The sequence below is a fragment of the Lepisma saccharinum genome, chromosome 25 (genome assembly GCF_977018435.1).
Source record: "Lepisma saccharinum chromosome 25, izLepSacc3.1, whole genome shotgun sequence".
Lineage (NCBI taxonomy): Eukaryota > Metazoa > Arthropoda > Insecta > Zygentoma > Lepismatidae > Lepisma > Lepisma saccharinum.
In genome coordinates, this window is record NC_139253.1 from 51,394,220 (window position 1) to 51,406,672 (window position 12,453).

At 37.2% G+C, this 12,453-nt stretch overlaps 1 protein-coding gene across 2 annotated transcripts in view; it reads left to right on the forward strand.

The window, feature by feature from the left end:
- The window catches only part of SrpRalpha (signal recognition particle receptor alpha), a 29,883-nt gene that overhangs the window by 3,718 nt on the left and 13,712 nt on the right, over positions 1-12,453 (forward strand). The window contains exons 4-6 of one of the 2 annotated variants that reach the window (XM_083111230.1): positions 1,019-1,063; positions 9,413-9,551; positions 10,895-11,039. In XM_083111230.1, the coding sequence (XP_082967356.1) occupies positions 1,019-1,063; positions 9,413-9,551; positions 10,895-11,039 (329 nt within the window). The remainder of the gene's footprint in view (positions 1-1,018; positions 1,064-9,412; positions 9,552-10,894; positions 11,040-12,453) is intronic. The other variant, XM_083111231.1, reaches the window with a different exon arrangement.

The window sequence follows — 12,453 nt, forward strand, 5'->3', positions numbered from 1 at the left end:
CCTATAAATAAAAGTCTCGGTCAACCCTTGTACCATACCCATACAGGGTTTTCAAATTGAGGCCTTCACTACCAGTGCCAATATTAACTTAAGATATGGGGAATTTTCATTCTCCGATGGTATATGTTAACCCACCAACTTACATTGGAATCGAGAATGATGATCTTTGGTGTGGAATGACTCCACAATGTTGGCACAGAATTCATGACAATTGTGTGCATTGCATAATTTGGAACTTGCAATGCTGAATGTCAGAATCTTTTTGACCACATTTTATCATCTCTTGAACATGATATTTGCAATTTATTTGCAGACTCAACAATTTCTTGGTCTGGATTATTCTCGTGAGTTATGCAAAGCTACAGAACATTGATTATTTTTACAACTAGATATGAAGATATGATATGAAAAATAGACTGCTTTGAAATTAAATAAACGTTCATGTTTCATGCCTTTCATATGGGTGACAGAAGGTAAAAGTTATGAATATGCCTATTATGATGGACTTTCTTATTCTTGTAATCAATGTGAAATGTCCATATTAATTTGAGATTTTAATATCAATAGTATGTACTGAGTTTAAACTTGAAATTCATTCACTTTCTGTACCAAAATTGTGAGTTCTTTTTTACCACAAGTGTGTGCGTGTGTGGACCAGTAAAAAAAAATGTGTACTAATCCTAGATAAAATTGCAGAAATTGAGTTTAGAACCTAAAATATATATTTTGCCAAATAATATTAAACCACATACGTAGAAATATAGTGAAAATGCTTTCATAGATTGTGGCTATTTATAGAAATATGAAACTAAGATTGGGAAAATATACCAGTACGTCATTAAGTCACTTTATCGTCCAAACAATATATATATTTCTGTGACATTTATGGAAAAGACAGTTGTTACGTAGAATTACGTCCTTTACAATATGTATATATTAATTTTACAAAATTTTAAAAGTATGATTTGAGCAATACTTTTAGTTATCTTGTTGCTCTATTATCTTCTTCCTTTTGCAGGAAAATCTAAGAAGAAAGGTGGTGGTGACTTGAATGGGGTTAATTGTAAGTAAGGTGGTGGCAGAAATATTGGCATCCATTGTAGATAGTTTGTGGATATAATGGTAGCTAGTTTGTGGATATAATGGCATGTGCATGAAAATACTGTAGCTTAAAAAGAACTTGCGCATCTAGAAGTGCAAAATGTAATTGCATGTTCCATTTAGATAAAGGGAAGTCGAGCAGCACTAGAAAATTTACAAGCTTTGGGAATGCTTATTTAGTGTTGTACTTGCTGAGTAGTAGGTTATACAGATGTTGATTGGGTTAAATCCAACCAATATGTAAAGTGTACTTACCCTATGGAAAGCCATACCGGCACCACCGGTTGAGTTCTGTGGGACCACCAGCATTATGGACTATCGCCCGACATCGCAATTTCCACTGCAACAAACTACGTTGCAGTACATGCATAGAAATTCCATTCCTCCTTACAGGCTTTCCATAGGCCAGTGAGGGTGTGGGGGCGGTAATGTTGTAGACGTCGTTTTAACAGTCCAGATGCGCAGAAATGCATTGGACTAGCATCGGGGCTTTTGACAGGAATGTCATGAAAGGGAGTAAAACAGATTCCTGTTTCCTTCTCCATGTCCTGAACCGGAGGAATGATCTAGCGGTGTGGCTGGATGCTTTGTCCATGTGGATTTGCACCTGGTTCTTGTTGGTTCCATACAAATGAGGGATGTCTGTCTGATAGATTGGGGCCTTAATGGATTCCTGGAAGTAGGCAGCATTCACCTTTGTTTTTCTCCACATTGCGTATCTACAACTTTCTTTCATAATTGTATCTGATGACAATAATGATTCCCTGCGGGAAACTGTTCCACAGTGAACCTCTGCGCAATGTCAACGTTGGGGTGGTTGATTCTCCTGGAGTGCAATTCGCCAAATTCCACGAAGTACCTCGGGCAACCTTGAACGGGTCCCTTTTCATGGTGAATGTTTCTGCATGAGCACCATTAGTGTTTGCCTGGCCATGATAACTTTAGCTGTGATCACTCCGATGGTTAAACCATTTTCCCGATGCTGTTTCACTATTCGGTTGTACAAAAAATATGCATGGAAAAGAGCCATGATGTACCTTTCCCAATAACGGTTAATTTTCGGCAGCATTTCACTAGCACGAACATGACGCTCCAGCAACTGCAAGCTCAAGACAACACTGGTTTCAAGGTTCTGGCGCAACTATACAGCAGCATTGCCAAATCGGTTGGATATAGCCCGATCAGCTTTCTGTACACCAGTGTATCTACCAGTCAAGGAAGTCCAGAAATGATACGTCTGGTTAAGATTTTTTTGGTATCACAATGGCTGATTAATTGATTTAGTTTATTTTACTCACCTTTCTGTCCCTTTGGGTAATTACGAGAAGATGAAAATGAATGGAAAAGATGGGTGAAGGGACAATCATAAATGTATAGGGATGGCAACATGAGCCCCACCTAAGATTTTACTGGCTGTGAGCCAGGTGTCAGAGCCTTGCTAGTTTGCAAAATGCATTAATGGATAAAGCAAGTCTAATTCTCTTGTCAAATACAGCTTAACTGGCCTGTTGGTAGGGTTTTTCATTCAATAACATTTTTTTTTTCCTAACTGCTAATTTCCAACTTTACCTAAGAAGGGGTCGTATAAATGAAGGTGAAGAAAATATAAATAAAGTCAAGAAAAATGTTGAGAATTTTGGATTCGTTACCATTTTGGTACACTGACATATCATGAGAAAAGCAAAACAAAAATGTCCATCCATGAAAAGAGGAATATAACTAATTACAAGGGTCGTTCAAGGTTGACCAGGACTTTCGTGTGTAAAATATTAATGGATCAATGTAGCACTGCATTACTAGGGCAGGACAGACCATGATTCCTTGCGAGTAACCATGATCCTTTGCGACACATTTGGCGCATGCGCAGTAGTGTAAACAAAGATGGCGGCAAGTAGTGTATCTGTTGCTGTGGAACAGCGGTGTATAATGAAATTTCTCGTGAAGGAGAAGGTGAAACCTGCTCAAATTTGGCGTAGACTGCAAGCACAGTATGGTGAACAAACACTGTCACGGGCAAGAGTGTACGAATGGTGTCATAAAAGTTCCCCTCCACGCAAGAAAAGCAAAGCGCTGCCTACTGCCGGTAAGATTTTGGGAACAGTCTTCTGGAACATGAAAGGTGTTATCCATGTGGATTTTGTGGAGAAGGGTGCCCCAATTAATGCCAAGTATTACTCAACACTGCTTCACGGTGCTGTATGTGGGGCTGTTCGGAAGAAAAGACCTGGAATGTTGTCGAAACAAGTCATTCTTCTCCATGACAATGCCAGGCCCCACATGGTCCATTTGACTCAAACAACACTGGCCAGCGTGCACTGGGAGGTTTTACCACACAGTCCTTACAGTCCAGATTTATGCCTCAGTGATTTCCACTTGTTTGGGGCACTTAAAGAGCATTTGGGCGAGACACACTTCCAGACAGATGAGGAACTCAAGAACGCTGTCCTGCAGTGGTTACGACACCAACCTACTTTTTTCTACGCCAAAGTCATCAAGGAACTTCCACAACGACGGCAACTGTGTCTGGATGTTCAGGGGGAATACTTTGAAAAACTGACATAGTTTGGTGCTTCTATGTATGTATATTTCCTGTCTAGAAATAAAAGTCCCGGTCAACCTTGAACGACCCTTGTACTTGGAATAGACAGCAATTTCATATAAGAATATTCACTTTTTCCGTGTACTTATATTTTTTCTATAGCTTGCACCACATGATGTGGCTCCATCAAGAGGCTAGATAAGATTTAAAAACTAAAAGAAAATATTGAAGGTGATAGGTTAACAGGACAACTCCTTCTTTGTTCATACTTACCTTATTTTACCTATTTCAACTTTTCCCCAACCATGTGTTTTTATAGTTTTCAAATCTTTTCTATCCTCCTGATGAAGCCACATGATGTGGTGAAAGCTAGAGGTATGTGCTAAAGATGAATATGCTTAATATACTATTATTTTTATTATAATTTGGGGGTGTGTGCAAAGTAAGTTCAGGTGAGCTGTTCAATTGAATGTAGTTGACTTTATTTCTGGTTGAACTTTAGCTGTTGCTCATATTTTGTCCCTATGGTCAGAATCCTTACACAATTCATTATACTTTGTACATTATTGTAGAAATCAGCTGGCTTGAGCGCAGCTTCCCATTTCAGTACAGTATTTTTCAGTTCATCTGAATACACAGACCTATCTTATAAACATGCCATCACTCATCATAGAGGTACTATGCATATTTCATGTTTGATTAAATAATGCGAGATAAACACAAAATTTAGAGCCCCCATGGCACAGTTGTAGCGTCATTGCCTTGTAATGAAGGGGTCCCGGGTTCGATACCCGGTGGAGGCACAAGTGGTTCGGATCCCACTTTAAACTGTAGGTCCAGTCCCTATTAGCCTTACTGTGCATAAAGTGGACTTAAAACAGCAACTCAAAACAAAACGAAGTTTAGAGTTTATTTATTTACTGATGCGACATTTTCTAAAGTTTGAATTATCGTGTGAGTTATTCAATTTACAGGAAGGTGATTAATTCTGTTGTGAATATTTGAGAAGTTAAAATGGACCACTTTATGCAGGAATAAACTTAATAATCTGGTATCTACATAAATATGCTATTAGAAGAGATATGTTTATTTTGTGTAACAAGTGCAATTTTTAAATCAAATTTAAATTTTAAAACCAAAATTTCATTTTATATATCTTCTGATCCAATTTTTTAACCTCTATAACACTGGAATTTTATTTTATTTACTGCTTTTGAACCTGAAATTGACTGTTTTTGTATCAAAATTTTTATTTTTTATTTACCAAAAATATGTCTCTACTCATCAGATATTCCCCATATACAGTGCGTCCATTTCGATCTTCAGCCGAGAGATCGGGAGAAGCGTGGCGGGCGGCGCTGGCGGAGATGCCGACATTTGCGGCCTGTAATGTCCGCTTATGTTTATGGACATATGCAGACAATGATATAAATATTGCAAAACGAGCACTAACCTGTGTTATAATTTATCATCTGTAATTCATCCAAGTTCTGCTCTTATATACACAAAAAAATACGCTTTAGAAACGATGTTAAGAGCCACAGATAATAAAACATTTTAATCGTAGTTTTGACCAGTAACGTCGTGCTTAAGTTCATATCCTTGAAAGAGTTTTGTGCCGATGGGGATCGTTTGGAGGTTTCGAATGTGCAACACTGTATCAAGATTACGCTGTAGACGAAACCGTTAAAAGTCAATGGTGTTCGTGAGCTTCCTTGCAATCCGAAATCTCCGAGCTCGATAATTTTGTTCCTTCGCGACAGAGCTGTGAATATAGTGGCGAGCAGATATAAACCAAGAGCGTGTTAATTTCGTATTGTGCGCAAGAGTGTTATTATTGGTTGCTTGCCATTACTTGTTTGTGTTATTGCAGTGTGTATGTGCGTTGTCAGTGAGAGGATTGGAATGCCAGCTGCAAGGTTGACGTTACGAGGGGAGCTGATAAGTTCTCGGCCTGACCCAGAAGGACTTTAGCTACAGGCACAAAAGTTTCAGGCTATTCAACGTATTCTCCCCGAAAGTCTACACACTTGGCACTTGGTGGATATCAGTTTGAACAACTCTTATAACACGGGTTAGTGCTCGTCTTGCAATATTTATATAAATGTCTGCATATGTCCATAAAAATAAGCGGACATTACAGGCTGCAAATGTCGGCATCACCGTCAGCGCCGCCTGCCACGCTTCTCCCGATCTCGGCTGAAGATCGAAATGGACGCACGGTACTTGACAAGTTTGATGGTGAATTTCACTCTGTCACACATGGCTAACATTTTAAGGAATGGATTGTGGACCAGATTTCATACTGATTACTTTGATTATCTTGAACATGTTTTGGGACTCTGACATAGGCGCCGACTCCATGGGGCTTGGGGGGCTCGAGCCCCCCCCTTCCCCCAATGTTAACGATGGGGGGGGGGGCAGAGCCCCCAAATAATTTTGCTTTAGAGGATCTAATGTATTATTTTGCTTCTCTTGTAAAGTTTACTCAGAATTGTGCCACATGAACTTAACTTTAAATACACATTTGAAATGTTCTAGAATATCAATTTGGGGGGCTGAGACTTCTAAACCATCAACTTTGGGGGGGGGGGGGCTGAGACTGCTAAACCATCAACTTTAGGGGGGGCTATGACCAGAGACAGCAAAACACATGACTTATTACTATATACTAAGTATGTAATTATGAGTATTGTTAAAATTTTTACTAAAAAGAGTTTCAAAAGACGATGTGCATGAACTAGGGTAGTGGATGAGACTTTTGGGCTACAAATGGCTCTAACATGACATTCAGAACGAGATCATTGATATATTAGGGAGATCTGTTTTGCGCTCCATGGTAGCAGATATTAAAAGTCAGGAATATTTTGCTATTATGGTTGACGAAACTTGTGAAATATCCATTCGTGGACAATATTAATATTCTGCATTAGAACTGTGAATAGAAATTTTGATATTTTTGAGGAATTCATGGGCTTTTACGTGATTCCGAACACTGAGATCAAAACTTAAAAAAGGGAAAGAGTGAGTCATTCATTAATTTATTTCAGTGATCAGAGCCCCCCCAATAATTTTGACACGTCAGCGCCCCTGGACTCTGAGCAAACACACACACCTCCACCCACCCTTTTCAAGCCAGCCTGTTCTCTTCCTCAGGAGTACAGAACAGTTGATAAATTTAGCATTATAAAGATTTAGAATCTGTGTTTGGTATGGTTAAGAATTCAAGATCAGCCAAAACAATTAGAGCAGAAATAATTATGTTAATTATATTAATGGCACACATCATAATTGCTGCAAAGCACACCTAAAATTATATTATGAAATAAGTGGAAAATTTGCTGATAGGAGTGTGTTACTTACTAAGTTTGATATTAGCATCTAAAAGCCACATGTAGGTAACCAAGAGAGTTCTGTTGGATTTTCACCCGACACCTTCAAATGCTAAAAAGCTATGTGTAACGGACCTGCAGGTCAAACAAAGACCCATCAGCAGCAGTGACCTGTCTTCTATGTTCAGGAAGACTATGAATCCCATTGTGGGAGAACTCTGCAGAACATGAGCCAAAGAAGCCTTGTAGTGTGGTTTGCACCTTGTCTAGGTTTCGGAACTGTCTGCCCTCTAAGATTGCCCAGTGAATGGAACAGATGGTAATCGGGCATTGCAATATCTGGGAATGCTTCAGTTGCCCAACCAAGGTGGAGAATAGTGCCACGGGTGCCCTCACATTATCCCCTAGGTAGGTCACACATTTGCAATTACGAGTGCTGGTGCCATGTATTTCAGTATCTTTGGAACAGCTGCCAAGAGTATGCAATTGCATAGATTGTCTGGCCAGGTGGCAGCAGTTCATGATGCATGATACCCTGAGTAGTCGAGCAAACTGAGCATAACCTTCTGTTGGTGCAGTACTGTTTTCAGTTATTTTTGAACTGATGTTAACCAATGATGGTGGTGTGAAGTATCATATAAAAAGGAAGGAAAAGGGAAAGGAAACCCTGAGGAAGACAAAGGCGTATATAGGATTAGATGTGAATGTGGCAAAGAGTATATAGGACAGACGGGAAGAAGTATGCATATAAGGTGGGGGGAACACGAGGACGACATTAGGGAGGGAGTCCTCAAAACCAGATTGTCCGAACATTCAATCGTAAGCGGACATGAGATCATAAAGAAAGAGGTTAATAGAAAAGAAGACAACAAATTGAATAGAAATTTCTACGAGCGCGAATATTTGCACGAGGAGAAGTAACAAATTGAACAGAGATGATGGAAATTTAGAGGAGGGATGGGTGATTTTTTTTTAAAAAAAATGGGATAGAACAAAGAAAGAAGATCGTAGGATAGGATTCCATGTTACTCCAGAAGTGGTCTGCGTGGTTGAGGTGGAACATGAGTTTAAGTTGGATTAGTGACACAAGTAGGGGAAGGCAGAACAGCGTAGGAGGGGAAAACAACCTTTACGACTTCTCGGTTAGGAGTAAACTGTCAGAGCAAGCAGAACAACAGAATGTGTTTAGTCAATTTAATAGGATCCTGGGAAAAGATGTCTTACGGAGAATGGAGGACACCTTAAAGCAGGATTTTTAACTGGGAGTTTTAACGGAATGGTGACTTGCTGTTAACAAGTGTTTGACGCAGCATAAAATGATTTGTGCCTAGAGGAAAAAGAACCTGAGGAAGGGGGCAGTTGAACCCCAAAACGTAGTTTCGAAATTCTATACTCACTCACGTAAGTAAGACTACTTTATACAAATTTTGTATAGATTATATTTGAAGTATCATAAAGAACCCTTCTCCAAATGTGACTGCAAGGAAACACAGTCATCTCTATCTGTGATTGAGATGAAAAATAGTATTTTGGGGTATGCCAATACTGATGAAAAATTGCAACTGTTCATTGAAGAACAAGAAAGTTTTTTCTTTAACCTCCTAAAATAATGAATGTTATGAGCTGAGTGCATTGGGCTTTGATTTGAAAAAGAAATTGCATATTTAGACATTTACTTTCCAAAACTGGGATATATGAATTGTATTTTTATATCCATAAAAGTAATAACATAATGGAAAAGTCTGCACTAAAACACAGGCTATTTACAGAAATATCAGATGAGCAAAATTGTTGGCAGTTTTACCAATAAACTATCTGCCTATATCAACTGATAATGAGAGAGTATCGATTAATCTGTCCTGTCCCTTGTATTTTTTAATATTCTTTTTTCTTATCCAAGTTTTGCCTGCCTGATAGGAACTCCCCCAAATACGAATTTTCATTAAATTTCAAATCAGAGTATAATTGAAAAAAGTTTCCTCAAGAAGATGATAGCAAGTAGTCATCTCTAAAGGCGCCGACCCCCGTGGTGGAGTACAGTAGTTAGCAAACCAGGGGTCCCGGTTTCGAATCCTGGCATGGACATGGATGTTTGAGAGTGTCAATTCATCAATTTCATCATATCATCACTCCTCAAATTAACCAAAAGTGGCACAAAAAGCAAAGTAAAATAATGTCAATCAATCAATCATCTCTAAAGGCACAGATTGAAGCTTTCAGAACAAGATCCAAGCACAATTTTAACCTGCTCATTTTTTTTAAGTTACGCTAAGATGCTGTGTGTTGTTTTAGTGCTGTTTTCTTTTATTGAAAATACAATAAATATTTGTGCCTTTGTGCAATGTTTGAAAGAAAGAATGAGAATTGTAGAAGTTTCTCTGAACCACATATTTCAAGCATTTTAAAATTATTATGGGTTAATTGCAATTGAACATTTCAGTGAAAATAGTTGAAGCACCGAAACCAGAAATCCTGAAGCCTGCAGCATCAGTAAATGGGGAATTGGATGAATTTACACTGCATCAGAATAGGCTCAGACTGGCTCAGAAAATGGCAAAGAAAGGAAAACCTGAGAAGCAGTAAGTGTAAACAAATAATTTAGAAGCACAAACCAGCATTTTAAAATTTCAAAGTGGTGCAGTACCCATTTGTTTGGCCATTTTTATAATGTTTCTACATGTTATTTAAAGTTAAATACTAGAACAATTGAATCCATTAAATTACATTTTATGTTAGTGTTATAATTTATGTAAGTTTAGTCATTACATGCTAATTAAAGACTGCCTTTGGCTTAAGCTGTTCCTGTTGCCACACTTCCCAAATGTTAGGCTTTCTAGCAGAAACCACATGGTGTTCTCCATGTCTGCTGTCAGCCTCACATTGTGAGGAAACCATACTATAGATAACTTACACGAGAATGCACAAACATTCACACATCAATCAATCACTTCCACGAAAACTGAACACAGCAAACTTTCTTAATAGGTGTATAAATAAGTAGGTATTAAACTGAAGTGGCAGCAGCATGTACGTAAGCACTGCTTCCCATTCGCTCCTCTCTGTCTAGCAGATGACACACAACGTTTTCCTCATTTTCGATTAACGCAGTAATCTTCAAGCAATTGTTAGCACAGAAAAGGTAACATTTGGACCTTATGTGGTTTAAAGTTGGAGAAGAATATAAGGACCATGTTCTGTTCTCGATATTTTATTGCTAAAGTATTTATAGATACACTTGCATGTAAAAAATAACAACTTCGTGTTGCTGCTATAAAAATATTATAATCGCTGATTGATCACATGCTGAGTCACATCCACATAAGGAACTGATAGTGAATCGAATCAGTCTGTCATCAAAATTGATAGACCAAATATTTTTTGCTGGCAAGAATTATTGTTTCGCACATGTAAGCACATTTTAACTGTTTATTACATGTATATAATAATTTCTAGATTCATTGATTTTTTTCAGCAGATTTTTATTGTTTTATCAATTTTCAGACGTCAGCAAATGAAACATTACTTCAGTAAGCAATATTATAAAGTATTTATTCTCTTTCATTCCTTAACAATGTACTTTGTCTTTTAATTTTCAGGGAACTTTTATAATCATTGATTGTTTTTTCGTGCTGGATATACTGACAATGACATACAATGATGTAAATTACTATTTATTTGTGTGATGGGAAAATACTTACATATAACTAACTAGCAGCAGACTGTCATTTACTCCTTTCCAGAAGACCTGGAATCACCTTGCACAAATGAATTACTATAGCATTTTTCACTTCCTCTTATTGTTTATTGTAATTTGATTACTTTGCAATAATTGTGATAAAATAATGTATTATAGATTTTTCCCTATTGTAAACCTGTTTTAATTTTTTTGGTGTTTTTTTTTTTACTCTCTTGTTTGTTTAAGGAAAAGTCCTAAACCCCCAAAGGAAGGGAAGAAACCTCGTGTGTGGGACCTTGGGGGCAATAACAAGGATGTTGCCAATTTGGAGCGAACCAGAGATAAGCCAACAGATGGTTCTGGGAAAGATGATATTTCTCCTGATACTACTGTAAGTGTTCTCAAGCATTGAATTGAAGTCATACTTTATTAATTTCTAAGATACAGAACTGCATAACATGCACTGTACAAAGTGCCTAATCACCAGGAATTCTCCATGAATTCTGCTTGATTTTTTCTCCAAACACCTGAAAGATTGCAATTTTTATTAAACCTTCTTTGGTATACGTGTCCCAGAGCAACTCAGTTGGTATATGGTGAGCATGGGTCTCCAACATGAATTTTTGTTGGTTTTTTTGTCATTTTTCATGTTTTTTTCAAATATGTATTGCATAATATATATATCCCTTATAAGTTTAAATATTTATTACTTAACAAAATTATATTCTTGTATTTCAATATTACTGATTACCTATTATGAGAGGCAAGTTATCAAGAAAAACAAAACAATTTTTATACTTTCATTTGGAATTTACTTTTGATATTAACTAATTAACTAAAAGAACAAGTAAAAATAGGTTCATAATTAGGAAATAGATCCATGTCGCTTTCATTATCACATTTCAATGACTTGTCAGCAAACATTGTCTTCTGTGGCCTGAGGATCAAACACTCTACCCAGGTCTTTTGTTTTCTCATCGTTTGATTCAGCAAGACTTGCGAGTAACTGCTGTTCTTTATTCATGATGAATACCATATTCCAAAGTTCATTTAGCCAGAAATAGTAGCCGTAATAAGTGATTTGAGTTAAATAAAATAACTCTTGAGGAATCAAGACAGAAAACAGTGACCCAACATGAATTTAATGCGCAAAGAAACAAAATATATTTTCAGAAAATGGTTACATTTTTGGTATACGTGTGAGCACGGACTCTCATCAAAATGACGTGTCTGCAGACTGAGAACACTGCAATAATCTGTAACTGGTATCATCTGGCCATAGACATTCCAAACTCAGCACCTTAAATTAAGTATTTGAAATATATATACCATTTAATTTAATTTAATTTAATTTTTGGATATATTGGAATCACACACCCCCTTTATATTGTTAATATATTTGTGTGTGGGTGGTGAGAGGCGATAATACGTAAGTTGATTTAGAGAAAACATGAGCTTGTAGCCTTGAATTTTTGGAAAATTCACCTTGAAATCTGGGAATTATACATACAGTACTTGAATTTTATCGTGGGCCTAGAGTAGCCACCCTGATTGTAGAATTGCATTTTCTGTTGTTAAGATATCTGCTGTCTAGGAATTGAATGTAGATTCTGCATGAATTGTTAATGCTAATCAGGAGTGCAAGATACTAAATTATCTCAAGGTTTGGGCATTTCATGACACATACAAGTGACAACTTCAAAACTCTCTCTTATAGCAAATTAGATTACAATGCACTTTTTTACATATACAGGCCTGAATTCATATATTTGGAATTGTTTTATCACTGTGAAATTTTTTCCTTT